Below are 25,743 nucleotides of genomic sequence, written 5' to 3'. Positions count from 1 at the left end.
GCATACCTTTTATTTTTAATGGTTTGTAACTGGATTATCTGTTGGTCTGTGAAGACCATCCATCTATATCCTGAGAGAGAGCTAGAGGGAGAAATCTCCTTTTAGATGATTCCTGATTCCTGGTTTACGGAGTCGTCACTTGTCAAGTGGGCTTATCAACATTTTACTGAATGCTGAATTGCTAACTCAGGAGAATGTTGTTTCTTTAGGGGCACGGTCACCAATACACATATGTAACAATGGCGAATCTTCAGCTCCTGTTAACTTCTGAACAGTTAGAGCGGGGGGGGGGGTAAAACATTCACTTCCTGAGGCGAAGCAAATCAGCAGTGTGTTTTCACGTGGGGCTCAACTTTGGTGAATCCTGACCCGATAGATTGTCCTGCTTTCAGTATGTACCCTTATGCTGTACTAAAAAGCTAATGCTGACTTATAGGTTATAAGTTAAAAACAGCTTTTTAAGTATTAAAATATTCATACACATTCAAACCTAATTTTATGTCCTGGATCCTCTGGTACATCTGTACTGCTCAAATTTGCTCAGAAAAGACAGAGAGACAAATATGTGCATATCCATCCTCACCCTACAGTTGTTCAGCTCCTCTGCTTTCACAATAATGGTCCCGCATTTCTTCCCAGGGATCCCTCTGCAGGCGACACAGCAAAAGGTTAAGAGGTCACGTGGTGCATAGTATACATGGCAGGACTGCATTTTCATGTGTATGGTCCCTCCTACATCTCTACTCTTCTTTGCACTTTGGGTCAAAGAGTTGAGGATATGGTGTAATGGGTGAAATCTCACATTTCCCTACTGGTATCACTATCTTGAATTTAAAAAACAGTGTGCACTCTAGAAGAGGAGTTAATATAAACATTGTGTACAGTCTGTTACTGGACCTTTAGTTCTGAGATGATGTTCAGTGATCTTCTCACAGCATGTGTTCAATATGAAATTCATCTGAAACAGTTGTAGAGCAAATGGTGTGTGGACTCTAGCCCCGGATATACAATGTCTACACCGGAAGCCCCAAAATATTGGCCATTGCTCCCAGAGGCTAATACGTCGCTGGGCTTTGAGCTGGTAGGGACGTAAGCTTTGACTTGATACTAATATTTCCACCAGACATGACTCTTTAGTAAAGATCAAAAATCCGACGCAGTACGAATATTGCATTGCAGTGGCCTCCCAGGCTCCAATGTGGCATTTTTTATAAAATGTATTTTTCTTTTAATACGGGATTTATCTGCTGTGACTACATAGATGTACACCTATCCAGCCTATCTATATATAAGGTCTAGCTGTTGTCTAAAGCAGAGGTCTTCAACAGGGGGTCCCGTAGGTACTGCAGGGGGGGTCGCAAAATGTTTGGTTGATTAGACAATTTGTTATATTTTTTATAATTTTTTATTTATTTTCTAACCAATTTTTTTTCCACAAATTGAAATGTCTTTAAATACACATTAACATGCATCCTACATATTGAGAGGCTGATTTGACCCTCTGCCTGACAACCTCCATCCGTCCAATGTTAGATAAGTTGTGTGAAACCCATCAGGGTCCGACATTTCACTAATGTGGGAGTATGTGTGCCATCCACAGATGGCTTGAGGATTCACTGTCTCTTCTACATGTATGTTTAAAATAAAAACATGAATATATGAACCCGTGCTATATTTGAATAGCTTAGTATTGAATGCACAATAACAGGGTAGCTATGTTTATATATGGCACTAGGCCCAGTTTAATATAAAACAAATTTTATACAATATATATAGTAGGGGGTCCCTGCTCCATCTCTCCACAAGTTTGGGGGTCCTTGGCCTGAAAAAAAAGACCCCTGGTCTAAAGTTTTAGTCTAAATTGGGTATAGATCTTGTCAGTGTGAATGACCTGTCTCTAACATGCGTTGGTGAAAAGTCCATCACTTTAATGCAGGGAACCCAGAGAGCCTTAAATATGAAAGTGCATTGTGAGGTAAGAACCACTGGGAAATGATGCATTCATGAGCAGAACTCTTTTCAGACTCAGGTCAAGAAAACACCCCACGGAAAATGTTAACGACTACCCACAATCTCAGTACATTTCAAAGACACAAAAGAAACACTGTTGAGAGAGGGGTGTTTATGTTTATGTATTCAGAAAAGTGTGTCTAATTGTCTTTGTGCGTATGAGTGGGCTGTTGTGTTACTTGTGTTTTATGGGCGACTGTAGCAGCTTATGTAAAAGTGGGAATATGTATGTGACGGATGTGTATTTGTGTGTAAGCCCTTTCTCTAAATAAACATTTGGATCATGACAGAAACCATATTTACAGCACCTCCTCCTCCCGTGCACGTGCACACACAAACACCTGACTAACTTCATTATGTGCAAATACAAACTTATTTTACTGCATTATGAAGTCTAACTTTCCAGTTCTGACATTCAGTCATTTAACCAGCCCAACTCACCCATTTTAGCTGCAAACTCACAGGCACAAAGACAAGGCTGTAATCTTTTATCTTTTTACTGGTAATCTAATGCAATCATTACCACCATGACTACCCCCATTAAATCTCATCTACTACAATAAAGGTTTATTATTAATGAAATGGGGCACAAACAAAGTATTTAACCTGTTATCTAAATTGTCTCTATTTATCTAGCACTTTTCTAGTCTTAATGACCACTCAAAGCGCTTGACACATCAATCACACATTTTCAGCATACACAGAATTTATGTCTTAGAAGGGCTTGTGAGTAAGTGCTTGCTTATTATATATAATAATTGTGTTGAAATGTCCAAATAAATATCAATAAATAACATTGAAATGTAAAATATGTTTTCCCCTGAAGTTATATTTTTTTAACATGAACAGTATATTCTACATCTGAATATAGAAATGTATCTCCTCCAATTACAATGCTCAGAATAATTGGTTTAAAGAAGGTGCCCGTATGTACGAGGAAAAGCAGGATGATGTAATTTGACTTTAACTTTTGAGAGGTTTTGCAATCTGACAAAGAGGCCTGTTGTCTGATGAGCTCCACTCCGACAAAACCACCTGGCAGAAATCGACCAAGGCAGTCATTTAGACAGCCCAGAATTGAGGTTGAAGACCTCTGTGTGAATGTAATTCAAATCTCCTTTTTACTCCAGCACGAGGAAGTGGGGGAGAAGTGCTTTAGAAATGGCAGATTTATCAAAATGAAATAGATCCCCGAACTGATGCCTTGCATTGAGGAGCTGAGAGAAAGCCTTTTTGTCTCTTTTCAAACTACTTCAGAAAACTATTGATGAGAATAAAAGCAAAAGGACTTTTTCTCTCTTTGTTTCTTTTTTTTCTTCCTACATAGCACATGCAGAGTTGGTCAAATGATTTGTATAAATTAGGTGAGTAGAAGATATGGAAAGCAAGACTGATTGAGACTAAATAAGACTAGACTATGACAAAATGCCAGAAGGGACGGCCGAAAGCGAGACAGACCTTATTCACCAGCCTAAATCACAGATATAATTAATGTCTCCCACTTCAGAGATCCACTGTAACCACTTTGTTTCCATGACTGGACAGGCACAAAATAGTCTCTTTGATTCCTTGTGTACTATGCACAAGGAATCAAAGGTAGAGTTTCATAATAAACCCTTCCATTTAATAATAGTAATAATAATCAAAAGTATTCCTATAGGGTCCTTGTACTGTCTGCGCTCGGGCCCTTATAATACATCCTCCCTTAAATCAAGGTTTCTGAGAGTTGAACTCAACTGGTGACCTGTCCATGGTGTACCAGCTCTCGCTGTGACCCTAAAAGGATAATCCTTGTCGATAATGGATGGAAGAATAGGCCTAAAATTTGGATTACTAAATTCGAGACTTTTTAAGATGCCACAGGAGCCCTGTAAAAAAGAGCTGAACCTGTTCTGCTGCACTGTGTGTGATGTTGTTTGAAACATCTAAGCAGGCATAATCTTGCATTAGTAACATCTTCTCATAAATTATCTGATCATGCAGGCAGAAGAACCAACGTGCATGAACAGAATTCAATAAACATATACTCCTGGTAACACTCATGATACCCAGAGATTCTTTGGTACCACAGAAACACCGATAAGATCCCAAACAAAAATCAGAGCATGTGACAGAGTGATGTGTAAGATGCCAGTGTAACAAAAACAAAAGGAAACAACTTAATTTACTGCTTAAATAAATAAATGCCCCTTTTTTTACACAAAAAGTACCGGATTCAGGAAAAAAATCGCACCCTTATATATTGAGCCCTTTACCATCAAGGACCTACGTACCATACTGTTCAACTCCACCCTAACTCATCCGATCACTCTCTCAGGTCCAGTAACTTAAATTAAAGCCCAACCTATACATTGGTTGACATCTATAATTGGCCGATACGAGCCTCTTACATATTTATATCAACATTTATGTTTGTTAATATGCACATATATGGATATTTGTATTTTATGGAACTGACATTTCAGAAAATCATTTCTTATTCATGTCTAACAACAAATTTGGGGAATGTTTTGACCAACACTTATAAGTTTCCTGATTCTGTGGAATAAATCAAAACAGTTAAAGACATACCTGTTGAAACCGCTAATTTATGTGTACCATGTCTGATTCTTGTGCACTTTCTTGATTATTTCCACATAGGAATGTGTGTGTGTGCGTGTTTTCGGTTTTGCATTTTGTATGAGCTTATGTAACTGTGTTTTTAACCTTTTATGGCCCTGTGAAGCACTTTATCTTAACTCTTGTCTAGGAAAAGTGCTATATAAATAAGCTTTACTCACTTACTTACTTACTGTAGGTCTTTCAAAACTAATTGGCTCAAACAAGCTAGCCCTCCCCGAAAAAATAGTCATATTCAGTTTGTCACCCAGACGCTGGCTGCGCAGTAAGTGACAGATAAAAGCTGCTTTCACAACTGCACTGCAACCCTGAACATTTCCAGACTTTACGCAGAGGAACTGCACGTGTCTGAATCAGACATTAAACTGCCAGCTTCCGACTAGAAAGTTGGACATTTGATATTGAGCCAATGCACAAACAGATAAAGGGCTGAAATTGGGCAGAGATTAAATAGAAAGCAGATGTGATGAATAACAAATGTATGTTTACTGTAGTTTTCAAATCCATACCCTGTGTTGGAACTTTACCATTGACAGTCCAGCCATATATCAGAACTAGTCTTGTTATTACTGAACCCCTGTCCTGTTCATTATTGAATGCACTAACTGTAAGATGCTTTGGATAAAAGCGTCTGCCAAGTGACATGTAAAGTAATGTTATTACTCTCAAATAAAGACCAAGAGCCTAATTCTAGATGTGAATACATTTTATTTTTCTTTGTAGCATTCATAAATAATTTTAATGTGTTTTGAATAAAAACAAGAGCTTTTAAAAATACTTGAGATCTAAAAATTGAATGCATCCTAGCCCCTCAAGTAAATGGCTTTCCTTATCTTAGCCCATTCATGACATAGAAAAGCACTTTGAAGTTGGGAAGTGCTTCAGGAATTTCTCAATCCGTCTCTTCCCGTGCGAGCGCACGTGAGTGCGTGCGTGCGTGCCTCCATGCTTGGGAGGAAGAGCGAGGAAATACTGTGAATCCTCTAATCAAGACACATGGACTTGCAATCAACGTCTGGCAAGAGACGGGTAATTAAGTCTGGGCCACTTCTGGGCAGCAACATGCCTGCTGACACACACACACACACACACACACACACACACACACACACACACACACACACACACACACACACACACACACACACACACACACACACACACACACACACACACACACACACACACACACACACACACACACACACACACACACACACACACACTTGTAATTATATTCCCGATGAAGGAAGAAAATGTGAATAAGATATCAATTATCATTATAAAACCATAAGAGTCTCTGTATTTCTCGTCATGCCCTTACACACACCTACACAGTACACAATAAGTGCATAGTACAGAATTTAAAATGTTTAAAAATGTATCATTGAAACCAAATTATTTTTGTCTTCGATTTTAAAATAGGGCTTGCATTCACATCTCTCAGGAGGAAATAGTAACAAAATAGTAAGAAAACAGAAAGATTGAAATAGAGAGGAATAAAGAGAGAGCCCCCCTCCCCTTGTCACAAACTGCCTTAAATATTCAAGAGACTTAAAAATGGATCGCTAGTGGCAGCATTTAAGGTAAAAGTGTTATCAGTAATAAAATGCCTCTCAGGTGGTTTTCGCTGAACTACAGTGCTCTCATGCTAATTTTACCAACCAGTGAGTCAGGCTTACACCTTCATACAGTTTTGAAGTTAAAAGTCTAAAAGTGTCCTCAAGGGATTTATGAGCTACAAACTGCAGAAGGCTGAGCTTTAAATTAATTAAGGTTTCAAACCCTTATTATCTTGACTCTGTTATAGAACAACAGCAATAATTTTAAGTCCATATTAAAAGTTCGAGTAAAACATTTAGTTTTTGAAAAGCACAAGTATGTGCTTTCTTGAGCAAGAGTTAGAACATCAAATCAAAAACCTGTACCTAAACTTTGGAGGTCTTACCGCTTAATACTGAAGTTTCATTTTGTGGAACATTGATGATTAACATGATGTGGGACACCAGTTCAAATGTTAGAATCAAACAACACAGAGTGAATTTGTCAGGGATAGGAACAAATACAGGGCATTTCTCCTTTGATGTGCACACACAAACACTCGCACAAATGCACGTACACACCTGAATGCCCACTGGAGTTTGATTGAACAGTGCAATTACCTGTAATTAGCACTCATTCAAATTGTTCAAGATTCCCACTGTCGTGTCAGGCTGCAGGTGTGTGTCTGACAAAGTCAAATACACACAAACAGAAACACACACGCACTGACATACATACATGTACACAGACACAAGCTCAAGAAGACAATGACTTCAACATCTGTAGCCTCAGTACCTTTGTTTTTTAATTATTGTTGACAGCGTTTCTATTTCTGCACCAAATCCCTGATGACTTTGAAAACAACTTGTGCAAATCATCCATATGCACCTGCGGCATTTGATACAAGGATGGCCATCATTTTTTTGCTTTGTATATTTCCAGTAATGTGGCTAAATATTTAGATGTCCTTAACTCCTGAAAATACTCCTTTGCTTAAAGCCCCTGTTTAACATCATAAAAATCGTCTTAGAATTTGTTTATTTTCTTAATCCTTTTAGTTTAGAGGAAAATCACAAGAGCAGATGCCAAGATTAGAAAATAAATCTTGAGTCTTGATCAAGACTGAGGAACAGCCCATATCAAAATAAAATGAGAAGCTGAAAAACCTTTTCTGTCTTCGTTGATCTGTTTAAATTCTTGTCTTCAAATTTGTGATCTTTCGTGATTGAATTAATCCCTTTTTTAACAGGGAGAAAAAATTAAAGGCTGAGGGCCACAGAGGAGCAGTAGTGGTTCTGCCCAGAGTGTCACACACACCATTAAGAAGGTGGTACCTGTATAGTATGTGTGTGTGTGTGTGTGTGTGTGTGTGTGTGTGTGTGTGTGTGTGTGTGTGTGTGTGTGTGTGTGTGTGTGTGTGTGTGTGCGAGTGCGCATGGGTGTCTATTTGAGTGTGATGAAAAGGGGAGTAGAAGGAGGTTTTTTTTGAGTAGACCTTTCAGGGTATACATCATTTTGCACTTTGTTGCTGACTGCTGTGCACCGATAAGTATGTGTACACACAAACATGCACAGACAGGTGGGTTCAGGTTTTCTCTCTCGTTCTCTCTCTCTCTCTCTCTCTGTGTGTTGGAAACCTTCTACTGCATCACCATGGCAATAACAATTGAAGTTCCGGAGTGTTACTTTGAAACCAAAGGGGAATAGCACAAGTGCACGCACTGGAATGGATTCATGTTCTTTGCTTGCACTAAAGCAAATGTAACAATCAATCAAGGTGAGTAAAAGAAGACAGGAGGCTCATTTACTACCTTTTCTCAGGCGTCACTGACATCATTAACTTCTAATAGCTTTGTGTCCAATGACAACCCTTTAAAACTCTGCAAATGCTGCTGCACTGACAACTGGAGCAACAATAATCAAAAAGGTATTTAGCAGTATAATTTCACTCACACCTTTGTGGACATTCATGCAGGCACACATATGTATATACATACACAAACAAGTACACATATCAAACTCATGCATGCATGTTCATGAGCAACTACTGTGGGTATGCACTGTTCCTCGGCTTCGTTTCCCCGGAAACAGAGGGCAGGGATGCACCCTTGATGCTGCTTGAATCGTTCCAAATACCAAGCAGCAGGTATTCATTACTGAGTAAATGTAACTATCTCACAGCATGCTGCCTGACATCTTCTCCACGCTTCCATCCACTTAACTGCAACTGTTTCTTATGTGACTCCGATTTTCATCATTTTCACGTGGATATACAGACTTTCACACTGCCTAGGCACCCTGGTCGTAAGTCAGCTGGGTTTACCTTAGCAGTCTCACAGATGGTTGTCATTGAATAAACTTCGCAGAGCATGAACACAAACTTTACATGAATCAGAAATCAAGCGGTGCACACCGGATTGAATGTCCTTTGTTAGGAAATGCTACATTGATAAAATAACATAAAAAAGAGTGTTAAATGAAATACAAATGAAAAGCATGTTTAAAGTAACTGCAGCAGTATATGCCTTTACTCTGTGAATATCAATAAAGGAATCATTTGAAATTTACACTGGAAGAAAATGACACCAATCTCACTTCACCGCACTTTTCAACCATTATCACAGAACTATATCTGTAGAGAGCTGCCAAGACCAATGTCGAGAGTAGTAACTGCTTTAGGGACGTTCCCTAAGTTAACTACATTTCAGTATGTGGCAGAGAGCTTTCATAAAGGCTAAAGCTGTGCTAGACACAGACAACAATCGTTGTTAGAAATGCTGATTAGATAGTTAGATAGTCATTGATATATTGGCAGCAATAAGTGCACATACTCACCCCAGAGGTTTCTCCAAGCGACTGCCCAACGAACCAACCACCTCTCCGAGAGTACAGTAGGCCTGGCCCAGGAAATCCTGCAGAGTCACAAAGGTGAAATGATACAAAAATAAACACATATAATTAAATCAATAAAACAAAACTGACATAAAATCGCTCACACACATAGAGCCACAAAATCAGCCCCCCGCCCCTGCTTGATCTCCACATGAGAGAAAGCCCTGCAGGCCCAAACCCTTTCAAACACCTTTGCATTCTCCAATGACAGATATCACCAGCAAGAAGATTGAGCCTTCCTCCCACTAGCCCTCTCACCTGCCCAAAGCTGCTCCCATTCCACTTTCCTGATAAATTAAACCACAGTCACATAATAAAACTTTACCGCTTATTCCGACAGAAAGGCAGAGGGATGGAGAGAAGAGAAGGTACACAAAATCTACGCGCATCTGGCCTGGCAACTGTTGCTTAGTCGACTGTCAGCAGAAAAGAATGATAATCAATTCCAAAGTGCAAAATATACGCCTTCAAAAACAGGCAAATATGAACAAAATTACTAATGTATGGATGCTATAACGGAAACACCACATCTCCATCCCTCTTTCACCAGGGGGCAGACGGTTGGAAACATTTTTCATTATTGGACAATGTCTCTAATGTCTGACTGGAGCACCTCCAGCAGCACTAACATAATGGATTTTCTTTGCTTTGTTGATTAGCCTCTTCTCTTGTTCTGTCTCCATCCATCTCCCCAGCGCTATGGCAGCCTGTGTAACTCGTCTATCGCAACAATGATGCGTGCATACAGTCACATGACTTTACTTTGCCTTTAATTCTTTTGTCTTTGCTTTAATGGATGCTGAAATCACACTTAAAAATGGGTTTTTAAAGCGATGATATTTTGCCCCCGTCTCTGATGTAGGAGCTGTGCAATGGACTCACACATCTCCTAGCAACTGCGGCTGTTGCCAGCATGAGGTCCATCGGAACATTGGCTGTGTGCAGCTAATGGCTAAATATATCACAGCATGGGCTAGAAAAGGAGTTACTGTGAAAAAGATACAGTAGTCCTTAATTTTCCAAGTTAAAAAGCCAAAGTAACAATGGCATTGATTTTGCCGTACCGATTCGTTCCAAACAATAGATGGACATGTTAAGTGTTACCTGGTGATGTAAAGGCTTTACGGAAAAAAGGCAGCAGTGCTAATTAGGCCTTTTCAGACTCTTTGGGAGCAGGCCTTTTCTGTGGGAGCTATGGATGACCCTTGCAGACTTTGGCCTTTCCTCTGCAGGACAGAGAAGAACCTGAAGCAATATACGGGCACTTTAATATACTGGGAAGTCAATACTAATATATTTTCTCAAACATCAGTCAGAACTGGACCCGCAATCATATGACTTATTTTATGTAGAGTCAGATCAACTGCAATATTGGAAATATCTGATTTCAAAGAAATGCTAACCACATGTTTACCTACACTATTTGTTTGTTTCCATTTGCTTTCAATGTCAGCTTATGGTCTTTTACGTAGCGACACAAGGTAGGACGAGCTAACTTTGATAGGTATGCAGCATCAGCTGACTGAGCATGCCTTCCCCCCAATATTCCACACTCGTTCTCACCCGGTTCTCAGGTGTATCTGCAGCCTACAGCTCCCAAGCTAAAACACCATCTAATGGATTGGGTCTCCGGCTTTCCCTCCTGAGACCTGCATGGAGGCGGATTAGAGAGTACGCTGCCTCCGAGGCAACACGTCTGTCTCTTCTTGTATGAACTTATTGATTTCAGGAGAGTGAGGCAATGTGGAAGGGGAGACGGAGGGAGGGAGGGAGGGAGGGAGGGAGGGAGGGAAAGAAACGGGGAATAAGTAGATTGAGAGAAAGTGAAATAACAAGGGTATGACAGAAAAAAGAAGACAGAATGCAAGAGTGAGAGGATGAGACAGGAAAAACAGATAAGGGAAACGCAAGAGGAATAGAAAACATCCAGGGTAGACATCAAATGACATTTAGCCATTTAGAGGATACTTAGGACATAAGCAAGGCACCTAATGAATATCAAATTATCCTCCTGACCAATGGATTTCTACCGTGAGTCATGACAGAGTCGCAGCATCAAGCGATGAATAGAGGAAGCAAAACTTTCTGCCGCTGACATCGACATATTTGTTAGTGAGGTGGAGGTGAAGAGCGATTTTATGGGACAGCTGTGATGTCACTGATAAAGAAAATACACTTATTCACTGCTGCTGCTGCTGTTAACACCGTGAGTGAGAGTGAGAACGATAAAGAGAACGGAGCCTGAAATTTAAAAAAAATCAAAGGTGGAGGCAAAAAAGGAATCACACACACGTGAGGGAACTTGTTGTATCCCTGTTGGATTTTTTTCCTCCAAAACTGCAGGATTATTAAATTCAGGGACAGCTGTGATGTCCCAAATCTATAGAATTTAACAGAGTTATTATAATATGCTTGCGGGAGAGGCGGTGGACTAGTGCCAGAAAAACTTGGACTATTGGCAGAAAATTGGGAAGACATTAGACTGGAAGGTCTCTGGTTCGACTCCACGGAGTAACAACAAAAAACGAACCTGGATGGACAACACTTGGATCTCCAAAATCCAAGACGATTCTCCCTACCCCACTGTCTAGTTCCCGTGAGCAAGGCACCTTACTCCCCCAACATCTGCTCCCGTACATGACGGCCCACTGCTCTGTGTGTCCTGCACCAGATAGGTTAAAAGACACACTCAATTGCATGAGTGTGTCTGTGCATGTGTTTGGGATAAATAAATGTATCTCGTATCTTATCTTGTATCTTGTGTTTGTACTGGGATGGTTTGGTACGATTTGTGTAATACTGGACTCAGTTCAGCTCAGAGATCACAGATCGTCTCTTTGTGATTGCTGAAACCTCGTTTTCTCCTCATCCTTCTATTCGCGTGCAGCCATCACTCAGCATTACGCGTGTCCCCGCAGTATTTATTTATTATCAGCAATCGGACCGATTACCTCACATCAGTGGATCCTGACCTCTACTCCGGGATATTATTTTGAAAGTGAATAGTTTTTCCTTATTTGTCTTGTGCCTACGCAACAGTTATAAATGAGACCCCAGATCTCTCAGGACGGAGGTGCTGGTGGGTAGATTTGTTACACATGTACAGAGTCAGGCTAATTGTGGCAACTTTATATTTACAGGATGAGAATAAGGATAACGAATTATATACACCCTCGAATCCTACTCAGAGTGTCATTGCAAAATTCTCAAACGTTGCACATGCTAAAATATTGATATTTTAAAAATGGTTAAAGGGTTTCAAATACATGCCGATGCATCAAAATGACGACTGTTATATCTCTTGTTCCCATTAAAATGAAGATGAACATTGCAAGGGTACAAGCTGCTTCTTCCCTTTTGAACTACTATTACCATGATGCAGTAGACAGGGCAGCTATTATTTTTTGCCAACAAATACCAGTTTGTCACACTGTTGGTTCTAATTACTGTTATGCTGATCACTGCTATCAATGGCAAAAGCAGGTTGGACTAAGACAATCTGTGTTTGTTTAATTTCTAAATGAATTACAGGCAGTTCTAGGAATTCCAGTTCTGTGGCTTAAATGAGGCTGATGGGAGGTAATGACAAGAACAGCAATCATTCTCACGCAATGAAATGAACAGAAACTGAAAAAATTTGAACATGCATGCTTCCATGTGTGCACAAAAACATACGTAATTGTGACGAGTTTTGATACTCACGTGTTTTGATAGGTTGGCGCTCTTGGAGTCAACATCGTACCTACAGAAAAAAAAAAGAGAGAGTGAGGGAGCGAGTGAGTGCACTAGGAAGCGATGGAGGGTGACGGGAGCTCAGCTGGCAACACAACAGGGATAACTGACAGGGTAAATCAGTAGTGGGGCCCAGCAGCTTGTTAGCGACGATCTCACCAGAGGCTCCTGGTGGTTCATTTCCCAACATCGAAGGCTCACAGGCCTCCTCCATTAAACTGACACTAAACTGACTAATTGGCAGTCACACATATGATTGTGAGAGAAATAAACATCAACTGAGAAATATTGTGCTAGTGAGTAAATACAAATATAAGCTTCCCTCCATTGGGTATACTTCTCTGCTCGTTAGTGGCTGTTGTGCCATTTTTTGATGTATGTTGGAAAAACATTCGCACTTAATTCCTCTATTATTACAACAGCAGGCCTCTCGTACCTTCACAGACAAGAAATCATACAAAAATGGCCCCTCCAATGTAGAGGCTGCGCTGAGGAATGAGAGGCAATCAGACAAGCCATTCACTCAGCAATTTCAGATCATTTCACAGCTCAGGTCATTTCACCAGCTGCTAAAACTGTATCGCTCTTTGCCGGGTGATATTTTGGGGTGAAGTGAATAGGGCAAATTTAGTTACTTCACAAGAATGTTCTGAATAATGCATGCCCTGTATTTGTATGCGGATTAGTGTTCAGCACACTGAGAAAATTACATTTTAAATGAATATGAATATAAAGCATGACTGAATAACCACATGTGATATCAGCACCTATTTTCAGGCTCTTTTTGTTAGGCTTTCAACTGCCTCAACCATCTAAATGGTCTTACCACACACTCAGCTATAAATCCAGACTTTCATGTCTGGTGTGTGTAGTTTTTATTTTCTCATCTTAGTATTTTGAAATTTCAATTGACATATGACATATTTGATTGTTATTGTTTTTTATAATAAAGTTTATGGTAAAACAATACAAATATCAGGCCTCAACTACATTTCTTTGTCATAAGTGTTTGATCCTGACATCCTAGAGAATCATTGCCAATTCTTTAACACTGGCAATGTCAAACATTATTTACTTGCTAGTAACTTTGTTGGTCCCCCAAATCCAATTTAGTCGAGCACTAATATTTTTTTACAGTCTTTGCCTGGGGAAACACAAGACTTTAAATGTTCAAATCACACAAATCTCTTTCCTCCCATGTGAACTTATCATATAAGACACGAGTTTCACTAAGACCCCATAAGGCTGTTTATTATATGTAAATAATACGAACTTGATAGTTAAGCCATTCTACTAAATGACTAGTTGTCGCAGTAATTGCAAAACTACTGACAATTGGAGAATGATTAAGACAACAACTGGTTAGACTTACAGAAGGGTCTATTACACGTGGTGCAGTTTCATAATTTATATACTGTAGTGTTTCAGAACCTGTGCTGCTTTTTCACAAAGATCCCATCTTTACAGGCCTGAGGGAGGAAACAGGCTTAATCTGCTATTATCAGACACTGCTCCCCTCTGCACTAACTCTCTCTTTAACTGTTACACATGAGAAGAGCAGTCAGGTACATCCACATGGACACCTATACAAAACAAACACATAAAGTGGGGGACTGCAGATTCAAACACATTTATACACACACAAAAGGCATATTTATGACTTTTAATGCGACGCAGACCCTGAATGATGCAGCAAAACACACAAGCGTGTGAATGAACACCAACACACATTAAAGACCATCAAAAAACCCAGTGGGGTGTTTTGTTCCTCAAATTCTCAGTTTCATTCAGAAAACCACTCAAAAGAGTGCAAATAGAGGCATGTATTCAAATATGTCATCCAGCGACCTAGACAAATGAGAGGGCACATAACACACACGTCCTCATATGTCCTTTGTACGAGAATGTCACTACCCAACCACCGTTGTGTGCTTTTTTGTATGTGTGTGTATGTCAACTGTTCTGAAGAATCTACTAGACTCTACACCTACTCAAATAACAAAACAGGTTATTCAGGTTTAAACATATATTCAAGTAGTTGTTATGGTCACCATCTCCACACCTCAAAAATAGCATACATACATACACACAACATTGTCACCAAGGCTTCACACAGTATGCTGAAACGCACCCACAAGATGCACACATCACTGTTGCTTTGGTCTAGGAGAGATCGGTCCATGTGACCCTTCTCTGCTGTTGGATGACAATACATATGCTTGTCGTGTCGTGACCACCAGCTGAGATACTCTAACACTGGACCGTGTATGCACACACACTCTCTCCCTCTGCACACAGTCCAACTTACAGATCCCTATTGGGTTGTCGGTGTGGCTCCCTGTTTCATATACTGTATTATAATATAATTAGTCTCCATCTAATAAAATAAAGCCACTGAAATCCCCTCTGTAATTCTATGAGAAATGCAATCTTAGAGCAAATTGAGAAAGAGAATATTGTCACCTACAGGCAGTCTGTTGCCTCCATGATGACTGCTATAGCTCCCATCTTATGCTTCTATTTGCAAAGGAACCTAAATCAAGTGTGAGATGTAGTCATAGAGTTGTACCACATGTACATGCAGTACAGTAGTTTAACATACTGTTAAGTGTTGCATTTCTCACCAGCTCAAGAGCTAGCCTCGTACGTCACATACACAGTTCCTGCTATCTCTCAGCTCCAGTGGCTCACGCTCTTTCATCCAGGCTGCCACGCTAACCATGAGCCAATCACCAGTAAGCTGTCAAAGTTTAAAATGTTCTCTCTCCCCTCTTGTGATTCAGCTGTCAGTCCAGTACAGCAGTCAATGAGTGACCTACCTCCACCCCTGCACCACCTCAACTCTGGAGACCCGGCCATCGCCATTCAAACCATTCAATCAGAACCATTTTAACTTCATGTTCTATTCCTTATCATCACCACCAGTGTCTAAGCTCTGGTTGAAAAGTGTCTTTCATATCCAAAGCATCCAATTCACAGGAACTGCTTCTACTTCCTGCCGGGGTCTAAGCACCAAAGTCTTTTCCTCTCGTTCACAATCAATTTTAATTCATTATATTACTTTTTATTTGTTTCTCTATAAGTCTCTCTTGATTTAAATGAAGGTATGGTGAAGCAGCTATAAATCAGATGCAAAGCAGTTTCCGCTTTTCACTTTTTAGGAAGTAATTTATAGATTAATTCATCTATTGGACACAGATCTGCAGTAAAACTTATACTGGACCAATACCAATACAGTGTTTAAAGCTGAGGACAAGCTACCCAGGTAAATTAAGCCATCCTAATAAAAATACTATTTCTAAAACGTATTGTCAGCCTGTAAGATAATGCAGCTAATTGTCTGAAAACAGCTTTAAAACAATAATGAATTGCAGTTGGTGAAAAAAGGCCATTACTGTTTTGGTCAATGTCCACTCTGTTTGTATCGAGTTTAGCTCTTGTTCTTGTAATTGATTAATAAAAAAGGCCAAATACCAACAGATGCTATTGAATGTTACTTAAGGGACTCTTGTTCCGTAGAATCTACTTAACCTTCTCTCAGTTTACAAATAAATAGTAGAGTTGAGTAGGAAAAACTGGTTTATGCCCACTAAAAGATAAATAAACAAAATATTATATCTGATCAAAGCTACATACATTTTCATTTTGCAGGTGAAATGTTGAATTAATAAGACTTTGCATTGAGACCAAATTCATATTTTAGGAAATAATCGTGTAGAAGAAAAAGATCTGGAAGAGTCCTCTAACACTGAGTAAATGAAAATGTAACTCCAGCGCCTAAAATGTAATTTAACCATTACCGTGTCTAGTAACAGAACAAATTCTAATCTCAACAAATATTAATATTGCGATCTATCACACACATACACACACACAGATGAAGAAGAAATTACTTACAAGTCAAATCGGAGGTTCTGCCGCTCTTCAAAGAAGTAGTCCAAAATGAATTTCCGCACAAAGTCTGGGTTTAGCGTATTGTCAATCACCTCTGTTCTTCCAAACTAGACATCAAAAGTAAGATAAAAGACAAATAAGCAAACATTCCTGGGAAATTGCATGGATTTTTTTTTTGAATATATAGTCATTGTGCTTTTCTGAATAGAAGACCATTAAATTGAGATTGTTCGATGCCCAAAATCTACATACATTTATGAAAAAATATCCAGGATGAAGTCTGTCAAACGTTAAGGCTTCAACATAACACTCATTAAAACTATTTAAAAGCTGTGCCTTGGTGAGCGATTCAAGTGAGTGACAAATCACCAGCTGGTTTTTCCTCAGGAGACTCATCAGGGAAGAGACTGGTTACAGATGATTTGGTACAGCTTCAGAGTAATGAATGCAGAGCTACCTAAGTATCAAGTCAATGGGGGTCAGGTAGGTCCCAGTTTGCCATTTAACTCGGCTTGTTAATAATGCATGCAGATGATGGGCTACTCAGAAATATGAATAACTGGGAATGATTAGGGCTTTGAGATTTGCCCCCTCATTTACATTCATGAATATTCTTTATTTTGCATTGACTGCAGCTCAGGCGTGTTAGGGTGCACACATATTCATAGAGAGGTTGTATTTAATTATTTAAATAGGGTTTCTGATCATAATTAGCCCAGATTAATCAATTAAATAACATTTTAATAGAATAATACAATCAACATATTTGTTTTCACATTATGTTTAAAAAGATACCGAGAATAATAATTTTGAACTTTTCTGCTAGTGTTATTAATTTATAAACATATATTGAATGTCAAAATTTAATATATGTTTTTTTGCTTTGCCAGCACTGTTGCTTGTCATGATGTCAATATTGGTCTTTAAGTCGGTTCACCTTGTTGGTCTACACAGAACTACCCAAACAACTATTGGATGAATTGTCATGACATTCATGCTTCCCAGAGGATAAACCCTAATGTCTTTGATAAGTCTTCACTTAGGGATGGGCAATATCAACAACAATTTTATAAAGATAAAAGATTTCAAATCAGTTGATATATATTTATTATTATTATTATAATAAATTTCACATTGTTATATTTTTTCAGCTTTTAACTCTTATGACACTGCTGAATCCATATGCAGGGCCTGTAATCTCATAGTGAATCAACAGTGGCCATATCCACAAGACAAACAGGCGGAAGAAAGACCTGAGCCCTATGTTTGTGTTTGTTGATGAGGCTTTACAAGAGGTGAAGCCACGAGAGGCGAGCATTGTGTGGATTGTAGTTTATTCAGCCTGTCCCTACCTGCCAGGTAGCTAACATGAGCAACCAGCTCTCCGCAGATAATCAGATTGGTGCATTGTCCAAAACACAAACAGAGCTTATAGAATTTGTGTGCAAATCTTTCTTCTGCTCTGAAACTGATAATGTAACTGGGTGTCTCTGTTTTACTTTGCTAAATCGTGTCGGACAAAGCTGGTCTGCTAGAAATTATGTTTAGAAATAACACATTTACAACAGCAAATACATTTAGCAGAAAAGTAAATTTAATGTACTGAGAAAATGTTAACTTATGCATTGACACAAGTTGCATATATGTTGATATTGAAAGTAACACCAAAATGGTTGATGTGTTTGTCTTCTGTTAAAACACCTGATCTTGAAATGCAACATCAACTGTAGTGACTACAGCTTTATCTATGGTCCAGTGTATGCTTATTTATATTTTACCAAAAATACACAGTTTAGGATAATTAAACGGTTATTTCGACACGATATGGTGACTCGTTCTGGCAGTAACCCTGCATGCATTGAATATACATAAAATACTTTTGTTATTCTTGGTCAAATGTCTTGCAATTTAAGTCATAAAGAAGTGTCTCTGTGATGTTTTAAGTTCCTGACCCATCCTATACTGAGTAGCCATAAAAAAAAATTGATTACGCTGCAGAAGAAGTTTGAGAAGTCTCTGTGGATGTTTTGAAACTTGTTTCCAACATTTAAATTTGTCAATAGTGACGCTTTAAGTCTATCTGAATGAAAGAAAGATGTCTTTAGGTGATGCAACATGACGTGGCCACACGCATATTCTGTGGTAAACAATCTCACCTCTCTCCACTCCTTGTTGCCCATGCCTTGTGCATAGAGAACACAAACTGTGAAGAACAGAGGCATATAACATTAATATCACAACACAACATTGACTATACATGATCAAAACTTACACTAATATCTATAGTAGTTATCAAAGTATTTTCTACACATCAGTACAAACACTTTGTAGCTGTTTTATATGTAACTAAAGGGAATGCTTAATCTCACAGTATTGTGTTCGTTAGAATATGACAAGATTACAAACAAAAAATGGATGATTATTTTAGACAAAGTAAAATGACATCAAAGCCTGTAGTGGTTTTTATTTATGAAGCTAAACACTAGATATTATATTTCCTTCAGAAGGTGAAAGACAATACTTAAGGCTCTTATGCAATTTCCCAAAACACGAAAGTTATATTTAAGTCAAAATACGGAGTTCAGTCTTCACACTGCTTTTCAGATACGACAGCGGAGACATATGAAAATATTTCACAAATTTATTAGGGACACAGAAGGTAATATTTTAAAAGAGACACAGATGTACACCAATGATAAAGGTTACGTTTAAAGAGACATATCTATTTATTTCCATCATCTTAAGACTTTTTCTCTCTCCTTTCCATCCTCACTATTTTCCCTTGTCGGGCAGTTTCATATCAGCACATTGAAGTGCCCATGCTCAGCATAATCACAAATGCTACTCAGCATAAAAGCGGGCCTAAATGTATGGCTGAGGCCTGAGCTTCCTCCTCCATCCTCTCATCCTCCTAATCACTGTCATCCTCATCATCATATTCATCTACTGTCATCACGACCAGGTTGAGTCATTTTATCCACCATCCTTCTATAAATGTGCTGACATACTTTTTTTGCAAAGACAGCACGTGTGTGTGTGTGTGTGTGTGTGTGTGTGTGTGTGTGTGTGTGTGTGTGTGTGTGTGTGTGTGTGTGTGTGTGTGTGTGTGTGTGTGTGTGTGTGTGTGTGTGTGCGTGTGTGAGTGTGTGTGTGAGAGAGAGAGACTGTATCTGTGTGTGTGAGTCAGTATAGAGCACCAAAAGTGGTCCTGGTATCATTATCCCAAGTTCAGACACAGCTCGAGATGAAAAACACCGTCCTTGATAACAGTGTTCTTAACCATGATCCCATACTACTCAGATTCACTAGAACACACTACCACCCAAGTTCTAAGAAATATAAATACAACTCAAAGAAACACGATATGGGAGAGTATCTGCTAGGAGGTTAATCCTGTGGGTAAAACAAAAAACGATAAAATTAAGAGAAAATGGCAGGATATAATAATAAGAAAAATTGAAAAAATTCCTCATAATTAAACCTAAAAAAATTGAACAGGTGGGGGCCGGTGGAAGCGATGCCTCTGAACAATATTGCACAGGAGATGAGAGTTGTGTCCTTTGTGGCAGGAGCGCTCAGGCGAGACACTCGGGTCGTTGTAGCGCACACGGAGCGCACACCAGGCAGCTTGTCAGCGCTTTATCTGGTCTGACGATGGCCTTCAGTGCCCTGGCAAGAGGGTTATTATTTTTGCTTCCTTCAATCCAAACATGCTAACACGAGCAGGAATAACCAGTTCTATCAGTATTCTTCCAGGCCGTCTCCTCCCCTTTACAGTAGCACCTACCTATCAAACGTACTAAATATAGACGCAGTCACAACCACCGCAATTTGTTTTAGGCTCTGTAAATCACATTGCCTTTGCTAAATTTGCATCCATTCCTCACAATATTTTGCGCATTCGGGAAGAAACACCCGATAATGCATATTCATTAAGCAATCAAATTTGCCAAGGTTTACCTTTAGTAGATCAGGCCCCTAAGTCTTTCTTTGGATAGAGACATGTAATATAATTTGGCCAATCGGCACAGCCATCTAATTGGCAATCCTGCTGTTAGCCTGTAAAAGTGGTGGAGCCAATAGCTGAGCTCTTATATTTACTGTTCAGACATATGAGTGTTATCAATCTTCTCTCTATCTCTGCAAGAAAGCAAATAAGAATATTTCTGAAGAACTATTCCATTCAGCTATGGAAGCATTGATACAAACACATGCTATTAAACATTTTGATAACCAATTCTTCACCATCCACTGTTCTCATTTCGAGAAGATGAGAGGACAATTCGTTACATTAGTTTTCATAATCCTTGATGTTGCAGACAAATGAGGTGACATTAGTAATGATTTGTCAAAAATGTCTGGGTCCCCTTGAAAGAGGTTCAACACATTACAATACATTCATAAAAATCTTTTAATAGCCAGAAGTTAAAACCAGTTCATATTTGTTCAGTCTAAAGTAAAGTCAAGTTGTCAGGAAATTTCCGAGAACATCAACGTATCGTCCTGGAACTAAAAGTATCATAATGACTTTACCTGTGAGGAGAGAGGAGGTGTATTCGCCAGCCGTTCTATCAATCTATATGGAAAAGCTTCTTAAACTTAAATACAAACTAAATAAAAACTAAAGACAATACCTTTATTCAGTCACTATTTAATTCTACTATACACTCAATTAAATCCAATAATTTTCTTCCGTTTACAACTTCATTTTCTCGCTACTTGCCTCATTCCCTACTTTCTTTTCGTTATGTTGGCAAACTGACTATATTTAATTGAAATTACTTTCTTTTCTCTTTTCCTTGTGCTTCTTCATTACTTTTCTCCTCATTGTGAAGCTTGGAAATGATAAGGAGCAAAGATATTTTGCTCTCTGAATTTAAAAAAACATTAACAGTGGGTGAACAAATTTGTGGTGGTTGATCTTACTTGGGTCTGATTTGGAGAAGGTGTCCCTGTCCAGCAGGTTCCTGTAAAGACACAAGGGGAGAAAGTAGTTAGAAAAATGGTTTCCTTGGTGAGAAAGACATTATCATTAGCGGCCAAATGTGAGTACATTTTAAAATAACTATTTATGTATTGCGCTGGGCATGAGTCATAACCATCACACTCTGTTTACAGTATCCCTGTGGTGTGAAGACACAAACAATATTTAAAGTACTAGATGGACCACAGCCATGATACTGAGGCGTATGAGCTGCGGGTGTAAATTACAATATGATAAATATCACCTCTTAAACATATTTATTAAAGGATTATCCTGCCAATGCCTGTCCATACTTTTCTTCAACAATAAATTCCATGAACAGATCAAAACCAACATAAATTGATTCAGGTGTTGCCTGTGTAGCTATAACCTGATGTTACTTCCATAGACTGTATACAAAGATGGACAACATTACAAACAAATCATCTTGATTGTCCCCTAGTGGCCGGCTGCAGAATATTCCCAAACAACTACCTCCTCCCAGGATAGTGGACGGGACATGGATCAAATATTCACTATAGCAACAAGACTTACTATTCGAGAAATAACTGCTAAAAATTGCAACATATTATCTTATTTTTTCTCAAAACATAACCTTCGCAACTCAAACAGAGAGTACTTCGCAACTCACATCACTTCACAACAAAAAGATGAACCTCAGCAAACATCCTGCAATTACTTCCACCATCAACAACACTATCTTCAGGTTGGAGTGGATTCAACTCATAGACTCTTGTTATTTATGGGAATCCGGATTTTTATGGATTTTAATTTCATGCTTGGGAAACACTAAGGTCTAAGCTCCTATTCTCCTAGGACCAGCGATACATTGTGCAGTCCTCTGTCTCAGAAAACCATTGTGTTTCATCAGAGATGGACATTAATGAAATGGCGAAGAATTTATGTTCCCCAAAAAGAAAAGGGGGAAGGCCAGAGAAAATTAAATGGGCTGGTATAGAAGCGATATAAGACCTAATTCTGATTTGAGAATAATGAGAGAATGAGTGTGAAGGAGGAAAGAAGAGGAGAGGTCAATAACTTGTCAATGAGGTTAAATCACTCTCGAAGCATATAGGCCGCGATAAGAATTTTAAATCTACTCTTCAATCCACTTTCTTCATTCCATTTAATGTGCCCTGACGTTTGCGTGTTGCAGAGAAGGCTTTAGCGTGGAGGTAATGCTTTCAGTTATCCTTTCTATCTCTGGGATTGTGAGATACTTTGAAAGGCTGTCAGACAAAGCCCTACAACCATCAGGAGCTTTTTTTTTGTTCCTATATGCTCTTCTCTCTGCTTTCCTTCTATTCTCATCAACACCACCCATGGCATTTTTCTCTCCATCTCAAGCTCATGTGTTTGTTCTCAAAACAAACACACCTTTAGTATCAACTTGATTATTTCTGTTCATTCATCTTCTAATTCACTTTGCAGCATCGCTTAAAGTGATAGCTCACTGTTTCATGTCAAGACACAAAAAAAATGTGTTGTCATTTGCCTCAGGTTTCGTGTTCCAGTTCAGTCGGAGTGTTTAAGTTTCCTCCCTTAATCTCAAAACACACAATACAGATGCACAGACACTAAATTACTAGATTACCAATTGGTATGTTTGTCTGTTTGCCCATTGTGTTGTCTGTCCATGGCAACAAAAACACTGATGGACACGATAATCCATCTAACAAACATCTCCATTGACATTCCTGTTTACATGCTTAAAAGAAAACCCTGGTTTAAACAACCTTATGCCATCACCTCGAAATAACATTCTCTAAATGTTTTTGAGGCCGATGTGTCACAGAGAGAATGGTGCATCTTCCAGCTTAGCTCTTATTCTAAAATATTGATTTCTGCATATGCCCCAAACCAGTGTTGTGCATGAATGAACGCAAAAGAACGCGTTCATTGAACACGTTCACTTTTGTGAGAACGATGAATTGAATGCACCTCAATGAAAAAATAATGAATTTGAACGGTGAACACGTTCATATTTCAGCATCATCGCTTATAGACGACAGGAAACTTCTCTCTTTATGTGTAACTTTATTAAAGTCCAGCGAACACGACACACTTCTTGTTCGTAACTCCGACACTCCTGTCATCCACTACTGTGTTCTTCACTCCCCTTCCTCATTCACCCTTGATATGCCAACTCATCAGCCAATGAGAGCCTGTCATGCCAGGTAACTCTCCAGCCATTGGTCTAGAACTGTCACTTGCCCCACCCCGACTGGTTCACTGACCCTCTGGAAATCCCAATACTTATTGACATGGTGTAGTTAGCTGAACATAAGTCATAACAAACACATAGCAGTCAAACAGAACATAAACCTAACTACCAGTCCGTTACAATATTATCTGAGGTCTAGCTAAAACGTTACGGAATGTTTTCCTTCTCCTGAGGAGAGACGCTGTCTAAATCGAATGCTTGCACCATGTCGTTGCTCAGTGCCCGTGAAATGTCCGCGATGTAGCCTAACCTGAACCAAGTAACTCGACTTCGCACTACGTTACCCATGATTCATCGCACACGCACATGCACAACAAACAAGCAACGTATTCCAAGTGTTTTCTTCTCTGGCCAGTGTCTCGGCTCCGAGCCGTAGTCTGGAGCTCGGCTCACGGGTTATCTTGGCTCGCTGTCCGGACCGCTCCGTGAAGAAGGAGGAGGAGATGTTTCTTTACTTGGAATGCGGCCACTTTATTTTTCGGATATACAGCAGGAGGAACACTCGAATCACCTCTAGGTGGTCCATCACTTCTCGTTATACACACACTTTTAGCGTCTTTTCCCACAATACCCAGCTGCACTACGTCACACACTACAAACTTTCCTTAAAGGGCCAGGCCATACCTGCAACACAACAGCTCTCGGTCTCATATACAGACAGCAAGAGAAAGCAGAGAGGGATTTTTACACACTGTCTGATAAAGATTCCGACAGTAAAGGCAAGGAGTAGTGATGGATAAGGTTTTCTTCATTCTCACTTTCTACCTTAAAACTATGAAATGAACTGAACTATGAACTCGTTCAGAATTTAAATGGTGAACTATGAATGTGAACTATTCATGTTTACTTGTATGAACTGAATTTTGAACTAGTTCATGAGAGGTGTGAACTTGCACAACATTGCCTGTATCAATCCAGCGCTGGTTAGTTCCCAAGTGATCTCTGAGTCTGCAACGGCCAATATTTTGGGGCTTCCAGTGTAGACCGCAGATATGCAACCCAAGACTCTATCTTCCATTGGTTGTACACTTCTTACAGTCCGAATACTTTCTTTTATCACACAAGTCAAACACAAAACACAAACAAAATTCCTTTTTGTATGTCTTTTAGGTCCAGATGACATTTTGGTTCATCTTTGTTAACAGCACTCGATTTTGTATATTCACAGAATGTGTTAACAGAGGTCAGTTCCCAAAAAATAAGTAATTTCCCACTGCTAGGGGCATTTAACAGTTAATCTGCTAGTTTCTCAGCAAATCCGATTGCCTGTTTAGATTATGCAATGTCTAAAACTGTGTAAATTGTCCCTCCCAGAGTCCAAGATTCCAAATCTTCTATTATCTTGTTTTATCTGAATATAAAACTTTATTTAGTTTAGAAAGAAAACTATAAAAAGCAGCAAATCCTTCAACCAAATAAACTGCTTTTGGAAAAATGATGATGACAATGCCTCAATTATTCGGACTCAGTTGCTAATTTTCTGTCAATCTATACTTTATTGATGGAACTGTTTCAGCGCCTGTTCGAGTTATGCTAATTTAGTATTCTAGTGTTTGAGTAAATAATTGTTATCAATATCTCAATAAACTAGATACGTATTTGGATTTGGATCTGCACAAAATTTCAGACATAAATATCTGTCACCTAAAAAACTATTTTCATGTCCATGAAATCCATGATCCATAATTATTCTGTGAGAAATCGAAGAAATATTTTCAAAATGTAAATGTTTGCAATTTTCCTGGATGGAAAATCCTGGATCTAGATTTATTGGGTACTTCCTTGGATCAGGAATCGGCTTGAAAAAATCTTCGGGAAATAATCAGGGACAGAATAAACGGAAATT

General features: G+C 39.0%; 1 protein-coding gene across 3 annotated transcripts in view; it reads right to left on the bottom strand.

Annotated features, from left to right (window-relative positions):
- LOC128428444 (copine-8) overlaps positions 1 to 25,743 on the bottom strand; it is a 74,048-nt gene that overhangs the window by 29,897 nt on the left and 18,408 nt on the right. The window contains exons 2-7 of one of the 3 annotated variants that reach the window (XM_053414616.1): positions 21,616 to 21,656; positions 18,846 to 18,892; positions 16,693 to 16,796; positions 12,766 to 12,805; positions 9,007 to 9,083; positions 584 to 647 (exon numbers count right to left, since the gene is read on the bottom strand). In XM_053414616.1, the coding sequence (XP_053270591.1) occupies positions 584 to 647; positions 9,007 to 9,083; positions 12,766 to 12,805; positions 16,693 to 16,796; positions 18,846 to 18,892; positions 21,616 to 21,656 (373 nt within the window). Of the gene's footprint in view, positions 1 to 583; positions 648 to 5,215; positions 5,699 to 9,006; positions 9,084 to 12,765; positions 12,806 to 16,692; positions 16,797 to 18,845; positions 18,893 to 21,615; positions 21,657 to 25,743 lie in introns of those variants that run through there. The other 2 variants (XM_053414617.1, XM_053414618.1) reach the window with 2 other exon arrangements.

Source organism: Pleuronectes platessa, chromosome 22, assembly GCF_947347685.1.
Source record: "Pleuronectes platessa chromosome 22, fPlePla1.1, whole genome shotgun sequence".
Taxonomy (NCBI): Eukaryota; Metazoa; Chordata; class Actinopteri; order Pleuronectiformes; family Pleuronectidae; genus Pleuronectes; species Pleuronectes platessa.
This window is presented reverse-complemented; position numbering and strand designations above follow the sequence as displayed.